The sequence below is a fragment of the Crocuta crocuta genome, unplaced genomic scaffold (genome assembly GCF_008692635.1).
Source record: "Crocuta crocuta isolate KB4526 unplaced genomic scaffold, BGI_CrCroc_1.0 scaffold96, whole genome shotgun sequence".
NCBI lineage: Eukaryota > Metazoa > Chordata > Mammalia > Carnivora > Hyaenidae > Crocuta > Crocuta crocuta.
In genome coordinates, this window is record NW_027531522.1 from 1876489 (window position 1) to 1891070 (window position 14582).

The following is a 14582-nucleotide window of genomic DNA, read 5'->3' on the forward strand; positions in this document are numbered from 1 at the left end:
CGGCGAGTGGGAAAGCGTGGTGTCCGGTCTCCGCGACCCTCGGTGCTGCCTTCCTGCCTCTGCGCTGGCACCTGGGAAAGCCTAACAAACCGTGCTGAGCACGGCCACGTCCGAATGACTAATAGTTTTCCAACCTAGGGCGACATCAACTGATTGATGATGATTTTCCCTTCAAACCAGGCAAAATCAGCATTCCTCTCCCAGCCTTGGGCCAGAACCCTAGCAGGAGCAAAATAGCCTTTTGGAGAGCGAGGGCTGAGCCTGAGAACGTGTCCACCTCGGGGCTTCAGACCCAGAGCGGGTCTGCAGAGACCAGGGGAGTGAATACATACGCAGGGAAAGCGGGGGCCTTGAGGAACGGACAAAGAACTGGCGCTTCGGGTGGGGGAGGCTGGGATTAGGGGTTCAATTAACAAAAGATTCATAAGAAGAGGCTTTCGAATCTGGGAGCGATTGCTGTAAGCCGCACCCCGAAAGCCTTAGAAGCTGAGCATACGGTCTCACAAAAGTGGTGGAGTGGATAATTTGTAACAATCTCTCCCCCCCACCCCCCGAATGCGGTGAAGGAAAGGCCCTATTTGGAATTCCAGACCCCAAACTTAGGGCTTGGGCCGGGGTGAAAACAACCACAGGGCTCTAGCAAACTCCAGGCTTGGCGGGTCGAAGATTTTTAAAAAAAAACACATTTGGGTTAGTGTCGTCCACAGCCATACTTCGAGAACATCCCACATCGCAGACTCACGGATTCACTTGGGATAAAGAGCGCATCAAAATTAGCAGGAACGATTCGACGACACTGTTCGCCCGAAAGCTGGGACCGCAGCCTTAGGGAGGCGGGGGCCATGGGGACACTTTTCTCTTCCTGTAAAATTCCTGCCGCGGGAGTCCCAGAGGGGAGGGGGCTCCGGGGCTCGGAGCCGGNTTCCCCGCGCCCTTCTTTCCTTCCCGCTTTCCCCGGGAGAAACATGGCCGGGAGCAGCGAGGAGGCGCCAGACTGCGGGCGAGGCGTCGTGGTAAATGCAAACTCCCGATTTCGGGGCTGAGCCGTGCGCTCCCCGCTCTCTCCCCTCCCCTCCCTTCTTGGCTCCCTCCGTTTAGATTAAATGCTTGAAATGCATTCGGGTGAAATGCAAGCGGGCCGCGGCTTTGTTCTCCCGCCCCGGCTCGGATCGCTTCCATCCTCCCCTCCCAGGCGCCCCTCCCCGCGCCCAAACCGACCCCACACTTAACAGCCCTTCACCCCGTGTTCTCNCCCGCCCGCAACTCGGGCCAGGAATCCAGTACTCCCGCGCTTAAGGCTGTGCGGTGCGGGGTCCCCACTCTTGCTAGCCACCAGGAGTCACCTTTGGGAGCAGGGCGGGTGTGTGAAGACCCCGGCGTGCTGCTCTTGGGGGCCTCCTCCCCTTTGTGCTTCCTCCTGACCCTTCCAGCGCAGGCTTCAAGTTTTGTTTTCCAAAAGGATCTTGAGGAATCTCGAGGGCAGCTAGGAAATCAAGTAGCTCAAATGGACGGAATGTGAGCTTTGAAACGTGGGCTGGGACTGGGGTCTTTGCAGCAGCGCGACACAGGCTAGTGCCTCTAGAACGTCAGTTGCCTTGTCCACAACAGGCACAAGCGTGCCGGACGTCTGAGCGAATTGGAGCGGTTGTATGCAACGTATCTATCTAGTAGTGTGTCCTTAGGGGAGGATGTGGGATGATGGCTTCCCAGACTAGAGCCTCTTTATCCCTGGACTCCCTCAAAGAGGCGACCAGAGGGTACCCATCTCTCAGTGTCCTGGAATCAAATCCGATCATACCCTGAGGCCACTGGCCTCCCCTCCCAGCTCCTGTCCAGAATGGCTTCTATAGAAGGAGGTGGCTTTTACTATGTCAGGTTTGTGACAGTGGTGAGGTGGAGAGCGGGCCTAACTTGCCACATTAACATTCCTTTTTTTCCCCAGAAATCTGTGCTATTCACACACTTAGGCATCTGTGATTATGCATGGATTGCTGGGGTAAAGGGGTTGGGGAAGGAAACCCCACACGCTCAAATAGAACTTACCGGGCTGAAATGTGTTGCACAGTTCTTCATTTGTCAGCAGGACTTTTCCAGCTTATTTTTATTTTTTTAAGTAGGCCCCATGGCCAACATGGGGTTTGAACTCACAGGCCCTGAGATCAAGAGTAAGATGCTGTACTGACTGAGCCTGCCAGGTGCTCCGGGACCTTTCCATCTTAAAGGATGAGGAGTTCATTTATTTATTCCCTCTACCCCTGTAGACTGTTCTGCAGGGTTCCAGCTGGTGTTCTAGGCTCTAGGGAGTCAGCAGGCAACCACACAGAGCCCTGTCTTCGTGGGGCTCACGTTCTAAAGAGGGACATAAACAAGCAAATACATAAAGACGATAAGCTCACATAGTGACTTGTACAAGCTCACATAGTGACTTGAGCATTGCTTTTGCTCAAGTGGTGAGGATGGCCTCTTGGCAGTGACATCTGAGCCATGACCTGAAGGATGAGTAGGAGGTAACCATGTGAAAGCTCAGAAGAAGAGGTACAGGGCATACTGATTGCAGAGAAATCACTGGATTCTGACAAGGAATCATCACACCCAATTTATGCTTTAAAAAAAAAAAAACTCACTCCTGTTGCCATGGAGAGAACAGTCAAGCCTGGGGTGCAGGGAAGGAATGAAAATATAAAAAGGGAAATAAGTTCAATTCTGGACAAATTGAATCTGTAAGGCTTGCAGGTCAAGATACACTGTGGGCAATTTGAAATTCATTTTTGCAACTGAAGAGAATGATTGAAGAGACTTGGAAATTGTCAGAAAATAGAAAAATATCTGATGCTTGGGATAGATAGGGAAGCCCCCAGAAAATAGAAAAATATCTGATGCTTAGAGTGGATAGGGATGCCCCTTGAAAATGGGGGGTAAATTATGAACTACTCTTATGGGTAGAAATCTGGAAAGCCCCAAATGCAGGAGGCAGAGTGTCCCGGAGAAGTCTGATAAAGAGACCAAGAATGAATAGCAAAGTCCGAGGGAACAGAGAGGGTGATAGGTGTCTAGGGAAGAGTTTTGGGAGGGGGCAGTGAGAAGGGCCATTAAGAGTGTCAGATGCTGCAGAAAGAGCAAATAGGGTAAAGATGGAAAGAGGCCATTGTATTTAACAATGGCAAAGCCATTAGCAGTGAGAATCATTTAAACAACCATCCCATCAGTTAGAATGGCTACCATATAGTACTCCTATTTAATAATATAACTCTTAAAAAGGAATTGGGTAAATTTATATGACTAATAAGATAGGGAGATTGTTAAAGTCGAAAAAGCAAATGATGAAACAGTATAAATAGCCAGAGCCCAATCTATTAGTATCAAAAGAAGCTCTCTGGGAAGCAAGACAATTTAGTGAAAGATGGAGGGAGGCAGTGGGGTTGGAAACAACGTGTAATGGGGATAGCCCCGGCCTTTATGCCGTTTTCCCCAGTAGAACCAGGGATAATTAGATTAACTCAAGCTGGAAACAGATTGGGAAGGCAAATTCAGAGTGAGTTCAATGTGCTGGTGAAGCCCATGACATCTAGGGTAGAGAGGAAAGGCAGAGCTCAGGAGGGTATATGTGCAGGAAAAATAGAGAACTCTCAGGATGGTTGCAAAAAGTAAAAGGGAAGATTTAGTACTAGTGAAAAAAGGGAGGCGGGTATTAATAGTGAGCATTTATTGAGCACTTACTATTTGGTTTTCCTGGGCTGTTCATTTGCTCCTTGCAGATCTGTGAGGTAGGCATATAATCTCTGTTTTACAGAGAAGGAAATGGAAGCACAGAGATCAAGTAAATCACCGGGGTCACATATCCAGCAAATGACAGAAGCAAGATTCGAAGTCAGGTTTTACTCACTGTGCTTCATAGAAAGCTGTGATTTCAGTGAAGTATTTCAGGGGTGGGATTGGTCTGGAAGATTGGATTATGCTAATCTGGAATAAAGGTGTAGTAGTTTGGGTTAGGGCAGGTGAGGGAGCCACAAGAGTTAGTAGATCGTGGGATGATCAAGGCAGGTTTGGGGGCTGTCTGGAAATGAGGGGGAGAGGGCAATTCTCGGTTGGTAGAAACTGTGATGAAGATGGCAAGGGGCATAGAGCCAGATTCCTTAAGCATAAAACAAGAAGTATGGTTTGTGCAAGAGAAGGGAGTATCAAGAGATTTGAGATGAGTTTTGCCTACAGATGGCTTTCCGTTGAATTGAGGAGGTAGGACATGAGTAGAGTATTAACAGTAAGTGGTAGAGGGGCGCCTGGGTGGTTCAGTCGGTTAAGCTTCTGACTTTGGCTCAGGTCATGATCTCAGGGTTCCTGAACACAAGCCCCGCATCTGGCTGTCTGCTGTCAGCACAGAGACAGCTTCAGATCCTCTCTCTCCCTCTCTCTCTGCCCCTCTCCCATTCACTTGCACTCTCTCTCAAAAAATAGATAAGCATTTAAAAGAAACAATATGTGGTTAGCAAATGTTAACCCAAATCAGCGATAGAGAGTTCAGAAACTGCTCAGGACTGACTGGCCACTTGATCTGGAGCTGGTAAGGTCACCCGCCCACGCTTGACACATCCTTGTTACCGCGTGGGTAGAGATCTTTATCTCTGGCCTTTTTAGAGCAGGTTCTTAGATAGGTTTTGTTTTTGCCAAAGCATCAGCGAGAGAATCAGAGTACCTACACAGTGAGTTTGGAAGGAACAAGGAGAAGAGAAAAAGCTAAAATAATGGTTGTATTTCTGTTACGGGTGTCTCCCAAGCACCCCAACCCACCAAAGAATTGTGGCAGCATTGGAGATAAGTAATCAGATAATCCATTTACCACACTACTTTCCGAGGTTGGGTGCCCGAGAGGAAGAGGAAGGCATGTGTGATACAAGGTATTATTTGGTCCGTCGAGTCCCCTTTATTCTTCTGGTCCCAGAGCCTGGAGCCCTTCTTTTAGGAAGCCGCTTCTCCACGTTTTCTCCATGTGCGCTTTGAGGCCTCCATCGCCGTGCGCCCCCTTCCCTGGGCCAGTCGATGTTTGCGTGTGAGGTTCTTGGAAGCAGAGCTGAGGGATGAGACTCCTTTCCTCTCTGACAGTCGACGGGTAGATGTGAGCCTAAAAGTCGGCAGCATCCGTGGCCCCTGCCTGAAGGAGAGAGTGGGGCCCAGCGTGTGGGGCTCAGAGGCAGAGAGGAGCAGCGGTTTGCTCTCTGTCTGTGTTTCCAAACTATTTTTCTCCCTGGGGGAGAAACTTGAAAAATCGTGCAAGGCATGTTTTCGCCAAGAAATTATTTTTATTGACTTAGAAGGTTTTCAGTGTATCTTCAGATGAGGAAAAAAGAGAACCCGAATGAGTTCCGGGACTTGAATTTTGTATAAAATGGCTCAGTTCATGTGTTTGTCGCTTCCCCCAGCTGAGCCATGTTTTGTGTCTTTGAACAGAGCAAGCATTGTTCGGAATAAACTTAGAGCATATTATCGGTGATACTGAAACTATTTAAAGATTTCTTGTTTTGATTTTTTGAAAAGCAGATGAATAACATAATTATCTGCAGTTCATAGCAGTCTCCATTCCTTCAGATTTAGGACTGATTTTCAATGCAATCTGCGTGCACCATTAAGAATTACAAGGTATAGCCAGTAGTCTCTCTCTCTCTCTCTTTAACCAGCATATTACTTTCTTCCGTCATGATAAGTGTACTCTTTAATCCCCATCACCTATTTCACCCTTTCTTCCCACGCACCTCCCATCTGGTAACCATCAGTTTGTTCTCTATAATTAAGAGTCTGTTTCTTGACTTGACTTTCTCTCTCTCTCTTTCCCTGCGCTTGTTTGTTTTGTTTCTTAAAGTCCACATATGAGTGAGATCATTTGGGTATTTGTCTTTCTCTGACTCATTTTACTTAGCGTTTTACTCTCTAGCTCCATCCATGTTGCTGCAGATGGCAAGGTTTGATTTTTTTTTTTTAATGGCTGAATAATATTCCTTTTCGTATATATACACCTCATCTTCTTTATCTGCTCACCTGTTGATAGATACCTGGGCTGCTTCCATAGTTTGGCTCATGTAGCTAATGCTGCTAGAAACATCAAGGTGCATGTATCCCTTTGTTTTTGCATTTTTCGGGTAAATACTCTGTAGTGTGATTCCTGGACCATATGGTATTTTTACTATTTTTACTGTTTTGAGGAACGTCCATACTATTTTGCACAGGGGCTGCTCCAGTTTGCGTTCCCACCAGCAGTGCAGGAGGGTTCCTCTTTCTCTGCATTCTTATCAGCACTTGTTGGTCGAACACGAGTGGTTTCTTTATCTCTCATGGTCTTTTATCTCGACAAGGAAATCTATTTCAGACTCTTTGGAAAAGGGCAATTTGGATTATAGAGTAGTTTTAGAGAAATCTATTTCTTCTACTTTTATTTTTTTAAATGTGTATTTATTATTGAGAGACAGAGAGAGACAGAGCATGAGCAGGGGAGGGGCAGAGAGAGGGGGAGACACAGAATTGGAAGCAGGCTCCAGGCTCTGAGCTGTCAGCACAGAGCCTGACACGGGACTCGAACCCATGAGCTGTGAGGTCATGACCTGAGCCAAAGTCGGACACTTAACCAACTGAGCCACCCAGGTGCCCTCTTATATTTTTAAATGTATAACTTAACTAAGGTAACAACATGTTCACTAATAGATTTGAGGCACTTCGGTAAATTAATTAAGGCCTTTAATTTGTAAGTTAACTAGGGTTGGTTCAGCACATCTAGATGGCGAATACTTACAGAGTTAAGTACTATAGACTAGATAATGACGTAACAGTGTTATTTCCGTTGTGTGTCTTATTGAATCCTCACAATAGCCACGTGAGGCAGACACTGACTCCATTTTATAGATGAATACACTGAGACAGAGAGTTAAAGGCCCCAGGGTCTCACCCGCTATACACCCGCCCTCACATGGATTGGACTTCTAAGTCCATGTGCTTGACCACTACTCCATGCTGCCTCTAAGCTACGGATTGCCGTGACAGGGCTTATGAATAGGTTGGTTTTGTCATTTACTCATCATTATCTTCTTCTTCTCCCTCTCCTCCTCCTCCTCTTTCTCTTCCTCCTCTTTTTCCTTACTAGGCTTCAGGCCCAGCACAGAGCTTACTGTGGGGCTTGAACTCATAACCCTGATATCAGGACCTGAGCTGAGATCAAAAGTTGGATGCTGAACCAACTGAGCCACCGAGGCACCCTTCTTTTCATTTTTTGGTATCATTTATTAATCACTTATTCTATACCAAGAAATGCCCTAGGAACTCTTAAGATCTGTTCTCTCTCTCTCTCTCTTTCTCTCGTTTTTGTGTATTTGTTTTAAACAATAAGCATGTACTTCTCATAGTTCTGGAGGCTACAAGTCCAACATCAAGGTGCTGGCTGATTTCATTCCTAGTTAGGACTCTCTTGCTAACTTGTAGATAGCTGCCTTTCTATTCATCTCTTTGTGTCCACACATTGTAGAGAGAGGGGTAGAGGGAGAGGGGCGGGGGAGAGAGAGGAAAAAAAAAAAAAAAACACCCAGAATGAGAGCACTAGGGAGCTCGCTAGTTTTCTCTTATAAGAGCACTGATTCCATCATGAAGGCTCCACCCTCATGACCTAATTACTTCCCGAAGGCCCCACCTCCTAATGTCATCATAATGCTTCAACATAAGACTTTTAGGGGGGCGTAATTCAGTCCGTAGTACTGTAGAGGCAGCTTCTTTGCAGTAACCCCCAAATGGGTTGTTGCTGCCTGCTTTGGAGACTCTCGGTTCTCTGTTAATCCTCACACCCGCCCAGTCCGTAGGTTTTATTGTGTCTTATTTAAGGAGGGGGCAACCCAGTCTCAGACAGGATGAGTACTTACCATAGCATCACAGCCCGGTAAGGGTCAGAGCTAAGCTCTAGAACACAGAAGAATGTAGGCTCTGAGATGCAGCCAAAGCAGGGGGGCAGGAAAGGATTTGCGTGGTAGAAAGAATGGGCTCGGAAGACCACTAGTCAATGATGCCATCACCTGGCAGGGCTCCAGGAAGTGGAGTGGGTAAGTGTGTGTGGTCTGGAAGGGGAGCCAGAAAATGCCGTGGGCTTGAGTGGTCACCCTGGGGCCTCTTGCTGGTTGGGGTTCTCATCTGGCCTTTTCTGTGGCCTGCCAGAGGTCTTTGGGAGGCTCCTCACGACCAGCTGGTGTTTAGGCTGTGACAGGGGCCTGTGGTGTTCCTGGTTACGGCAGGCCCAGGAAGTTCTCAGGGCTGGAAAGCAGAACTGCTCTGTGCAAATTCAACAGTTGCACGCAGCCAATTTGCTGATGGAGGCAAAGCACATGTGATACTTTTCAAATAAGCAGATGACACACACCATTTGGCTAACAATCTGCCCCATGGTAGCTGTGAATTTCCAGAGCCGTGAATAGCGGTGCTCTTTATATCACAAGGAGACAACCCAAGACAAATCAGTTTGGGCTGGAGCTCAGGTAGGACTGGGTAATCTGCGGATGGAGAAGGTGTCATTCATTAACTCACTGAACACTTTTGAGCACATACTATATTCCAGATCAGTGTTCTGAGCACTGGGGTTTCAACAGTGAATCAGACATGGTCTCTGTCAGAAGGCAGTAACGTTCTAGTGGGAGGAGATAAGACAAAACACACAGAGAGACAAACACGTGTCACATCCAGTGGGAATACCTGCTGTGAAGGAAAGTAAAGCTGGGTAAAAGGGATACAGTGATGAGTAGGAAGGCAAGGGGTGCTGTTTTATGGAGGTGATCCGGTAAGGCCTCTGTGAAGGTGACATTTACATGGAGACTTGAAGGAAGAGAAGTGTAAACCACGTAGAAATCTGGGGGAAGAGTATTGTAGGCAAGAGAAATAGCAGGTGTTAGTGCGGGAGCATGCCTGGCGTTTTCAAAGATCAGCAAGAAGAATGTGGCTGAAGCAGAGTGAAGGAGGAAGGGAATTGCTGCAGATGAATCAGAGAGGTAGCCCCTGTGGGCCACAGTGAGGACACTGGATTGTACTCAGAGGCAAATGGGAACCCCTTGAAAGAAGATGAGGAGAAGACAGCCATGATATGATGTACATCTTTAAAGGCACACTCCGGCCGCCATGTTGGAACGGGGTGAAGGTGCCAAGGTGGAGGCAGGAAGGCGAGCCTGGCAACTATGGCAGTGGTCCCCAGAGAAATGAGGGTGGCATGGACCGGGAGGCAGAAGTCGGGATGCTGAGAGCTGGTCCTGGTTGAATTTTGAAGGAATTGATCATAGGATTTGCTAATGGGTTTCGTGAGGGAATGAAAGAAAGAAGTCAACAACAACTCCAACATCTCGACTTGAGCAAGTAAAAAAATAAGTTGTCCTTTGCTAGGATAGGGAAGGGATAAATTTGGAAGAAAGTACCATGAGTTTGGTTTGACAGGCATTCCCGAACCCAGGACCGGAGTAGGACTGGGTGGGGGCTGGCCCATAAGTTACCCTTCCAAAACCTGGGCTAAGGTTTTGAGTCCTGGGTGAGAAGGAGGGTGGAAAGTAGGGGGACATCCCAGCATTAAATGAAGTACAATTGGTTCTATAACAGATAAGACCACGTGAGCCAGAGACTAGAAGAGGCAGGCGTCTTCTCAAGGAGCTTGAATGGGAGCACTTGAAAAGACAGAGAGCGACGAAGACTCCATCTACAAGGAGTTTGGGAGAGAAGATCAGAGAGGAGGAGCAGTCATCAAGGCTTCCAGAAGGAAGTGGCTCCTGACTTGAGCTTCTGTGGAGGGGGCTGAGCTTGGGAGACAGAGGAAGTGGGGGGGGGGAAGATGGGGGTGTGCAGGTGCATTATGAAAGCTTAAAGCTGAATAGAGTGTCTGATAGAAATGTGCAGGAGTGATTAACGAATACGAACCTGCAATACAGTTATGAAATGAGTTGAGTGCTAATTTGTCCCTGTTGCATCCTTTCTCAATGATCTGAAAGTAAAAGTAACTCGCTCTTCGCCTTCATTTTCTCTCCCACATCTTTACTTTTCTAACCATACAACTTGCACATCCAGCGCTAAGCAAGAGTGGGACTTGCTGGCACTTCTGTCCACTAAATGAATAGGCCAATTTTCTGGAGCAATTTTTCCCGATAGGACTGACTAAAGTTCCATATTAATATAATTATGAACGTAGTGTTACTTAAAGTCATATACTATATAATTTAGACAGGAATTATGTATTTACCTATATCCACTTTTACAAACAGTACGATCAGGTGAGCTATAAGACAGTGAGTTGATATTTCATCGTATAACATGGCAAAGGTTAGGAATGGAATTCTCTGTGCATTTTAGGAACTAGATTCTTTATCAGTTTTCGTGACACAAATCACCCTTTCCCACTGAGATTTTCATAGTTGACAGAATGTAATTTAATGTCATATTGATCGGCAGACCTCTTCTCTGTTTTCAGTATTATTCTTTTTTTAAAATGGATACTCATTTTCATTTATTTATGCTTTAAAAATAAATTTCTGATGAAAAATATTGTAACCAAAGTAATTTGATTTGCAGATTACAGATGACTGGTCAGGGTATGACTTGAATTTATTCACATACCCGCAGCACTATTATGGAGACCTGGAGTATGTTCTCATACCTCATGGCATCATTGTGGACAGGTGGGTGTTATTTCTTGGTGTCAGAATACACTTTACACCCCTATTCCTGAGTCTCTCTTATGCAGAAGAGACAGAACTTTTATGGGACAGAGCATTTGGAATAAAATGAATCTTTAACTGAACTGTTTACCTGGACATTTGTTCAGGGGAAATGGTAAGAATATATATATTATAAGTAACAGCCTCAAAATAAGCAATGTCTTGTACAAACAGGTAAAAACAGGATTTGGGAAAGCATTCCTTTTTTGAGGGGGGAGGGGAAGCATTGCTCTTTACCTGAGGACCTCTGTCTTATATTTTTCACAGACTCTTGAGTTAACCAGGAAAAAGCAACAGGTGAACTTTGCTTTTACAGGACACACCCTTAAAGCCCTGGCTTTTCCTGCAACTTGCACATATCTGGGATCAAGCAACATATCACAGATCTGCCAGTCTGTGCACAATTATGTTTTCCAGGCAGTGGTGGTAATATTTTGGGAATAGGAATATTTTCAGCTTAAAAATAGCTGCACAAGACTATTTCTAGTATACTATTTCTAGTTTTTTCTGACCGTTCTATACAGATATTCTTTAGCTCCTTCCTAGCCGATTGGCTTTCCAAAAACCAACATGTTCTCTCCTGTTATAAGCCCCTAAGTTACCATTTGTTTCTTGGTTTTCAGAGAGCCTCCTCCACCAGCATCAGGATTTAAAGGTCTTACCCCATTTCACAAAACTGCCTAATGCCCAGGCTGTTGCTTTTCCATGTACTTCTCACTTCTTGTACAAGGATCAAATACTTAAGCCTTCACATTTATATGGAAAGCAAGCCTCACAGATTTCACAGTGCACTCCTAGGAACACAAAGATCCTTCAGACACCCAGAAATAGGGGCGGGAGAGGCACCGGGGAGTAGAAGCAAATTGAAACCTTGGACTCCGCACCCTTTTTTTTTTTTCTTAAACCAGAGTACTTTCACCTCTATTTTTAAAAAACCTATTCTATTCTTCCGAGTTAATATTTAACTTTATGAAATAAGTCCTTAGCCAAAGTAAAGTATGAAAAACACAAGACAGTCACATTCCCAGGATATTATCTTTCCATCAATTCCTGTCTGTAAGCAAAAGGAAATATTCTTTTACTCCAAGATTTTTCCGCCGGATAAGACCTGCGTATCGCATGTTCTCTCAAACTATAGTAGATTATTAAAATAAGGTCTAATTTGGAGTTTCTCATGGCCCAACATGGCTGTCCGTGGAATACAAGTCCCAATCTGCAGAGGGAACAAAATGTTCTGTGATCAAATAAACCTGGGAAATTTTGCATCTCCCAAATGGCCAGATCTCCCTGCTGGCAATTCACATTAAAGATATGGAAATTCCTGCAAAAAAGAATTAAGCCAACTTTTGTTGTGCAGTAGAATCCTTGTATTCAGTTCACCTCTTAATAACTCAGAGGCATTTTTCCTTTAACACTGGTTCGAGAACCCTCTGGTCTAAACAAATTCCTGCTTTCCTCACCTGAATTTTATGACTTTAGTTAACTGCATCCTGATCTAGTACATGATTTAATCCTGGTAAGGTTACCCAAAGCCAGTTCCCAGAATAGGAGACTTACCCAATGAACTTGTTAAGATACAATTTCTTGGGGCACCTGGGTGTCTCAGTCGTTTAAGTATCCAACTCTTGCTTTCGGCTCAGGTCATGATCTCACGGTTCATGGGTTCGAGCCCCGCATCAGGCTCCCCACTGCCAATGCAGAGCCTGCTCTTGGGATTCTCTCTCTCTCCCCTTCTCTTTCTGCCCTTCCCCTGCTCTCTCTTTCTCTCAGAATAAATAAATAAACTTAAAAAATCTTTTTAAAAAATGCATATTCGTATGCTTTATGCCTGGAAATTCTGCTTCAGTGGCTGGGAGTGGAGCCCAGGAATGAATTCATTAAGATGTAATTTACATATTTTGAAGTTTACCCATTGTAGACAAATGATTCAATGATGTTTAGGAATTTTTTATGGTTGGGCAAGCACAAGCATCATTTTACAATATTTCTGGCATCTCCAAAAGTTTGTTGGTTGTCAATCCCCATTCCTACTTCCAGCGTCAGGCGGTCACTAGTCTGATTCCTTTGTCCATAGATTTGTCTTTTCTGAACATTTCCTATAAGTTAAATCATACAATACCTAATTATTGACTTACCAATCCATGGTTGTTTGGATTTCTAGCTTGCGGCTACTATGAACAATGTATCTGTGATCATTCACATGTCTTTGTGTGCATATATCTTTTCATTTCTTTTGGATTGGATAGATTCTTTGGCGTGGTATTCTGGGTTTGATGGTTAAGTTTAAGAAACTGCCAATTATTTACAAAGTGACTTTACCATTTTATATTTCTACCAGCAAGGATGAGGGTTCCAGTTTCTCCACATAGTTGCCAACATTTAGTGTTGTCTGTCCCTTTGACTATAGCCATTCTAGTGGGTATATAAAAGTATCTCATTGTGATTTTAATGATTAGTGTGCTTGTTAGCTATTTATGTTTTCTTTGGAGAGATAACTGTTTAAGTCTTCTGCCATTTTTACATTGGGTGGGTTGTCTTCTGATTGAATTGTAACTGTTCTTTATATTTCTGGATACAAGTCCTTTAGCAGATATATGGTTTTTGAAAATACTACCTCCTTAGTTTGTGGCTTGTCTTTTCATTTTCTTTTGAGAAGAATGTGGGATGCAGTATACTATAAATGCTAAGTAGGTCCAGTTGATTTATGGTACTGTGTGCTTTAACTATACCCTTACTAGTTTTCTGACTGTCAGATCTGTCAATTACTTAAAGAGGGGTATTGAGTCTCCAACTGCAGTAGTGGATTCATCTATTTCTCATTCTAGTTCTGTTAGTTTTTGACATTCTGTTGTTAGAGGCATGCACACTAAGGATTTTTCTGCCTTCTTGGAAAATTGACATTTTTATTATTACATAATGCCCTCTTTATTCCTAATAATCTCCTTGCTCTGAAATCTGCTTTATTTGAAATCAGTAAGTTACTCCTGCTTTCTTTTGATTAATGTTAGTATGGTATGTCTTTCTCCATCTTTTTACTTTCAATTTATCAGTGTCTTTGTATTTATAGACAACATATGTTAGGGTCTTTTTCTTAATCCACCCTGACAGTCTCTATCTTTTAATTGGTATATTTGAATCATTCACATTTAAAGTGATTATTGATATAGTTGGTTTAATATCCACCATATTTGTAATTATTTTCTGTTCATTGCCCTTGTTCTTTGTTTTTTGTTTTCATCTCCGACTCTGTGGAAACTGTTTCCCCCGCTGTATGTGGCCTCTGATGATACGCGATCTATTTTTCTTGTTTTTCCTTGTAAGTCTCACTTACTAAGTCTTAACCCCTGTGTCTGAATAGCTTAGTTTTCAGTCTAAGATTTGTTAGAGATTGTATTCAAACACCTCAAGTCAGTCAGGCTTCCACTTTCTGCTGATGAATGTGTGTGGAGGCTGGCAAGTACATTCACATTTCCAGCATTTTTTAAGTTTTCCCTGGCTCTTATTTTTCACCGTGCTTTCTTGTGCCTCTTCTGCCCATGCTCATAGGCTCCATCTTTTGGGAATGTATGGGTAGCCTGGTCCCATGTTCGTTTCTGTGTGCATATGTGTAGCTTCTGGTCAACTTGGGATACGTGAAGAGTTTATTGTCTACCCCTCTCCCATGACCCTAACCTTCCAAAACTCCCTATCAAATCCCTGACTAGACTAGTCTGCCGGTTAGTTGCTTAAACAGGAAACTTTGTGATAATGGGGCCACTGGCTTTCCCTGTTCACCTGCTACCAAGATGGCCGTACTGACTGCTAATGCTCCCTACCAGGTGAGCTCCCTCTGGCAGTGCCCCACCCAGGTTGAACTACCTGGTTGGACAGCAGAGC

The 14582-nt window shown here is 44.6% G+C and overlaps 1 protein-coding gene across 1 annotated transcript in view; it reads left to right on the forward strand.

Annotated features, from left to right (window-relative positions):
- The first annotated feature begins 936 nt into the window (after nt 1–936).
- PRTFDC1 (phosphoribosyl transferase domain containing 1) overlaps nt 937–14582 on the forward strand; it is a 98273-nt gene continuing 84627 nt past the window's right edge. Inside the window, exons 1-2 of the mRNA XM_077772472.1 lie at nt 937–1013; nt 10561–10667. Of these exons, the coding sequence (XP_077628598.1) occupies nt 966–1013; nt 10561–10667 (155 nt within the window). The 5' untranslated portion in view covers nt 937–965. The remainder of the gene's footprint in view (nt 1014–10560; nt 10668–14582) is intronic.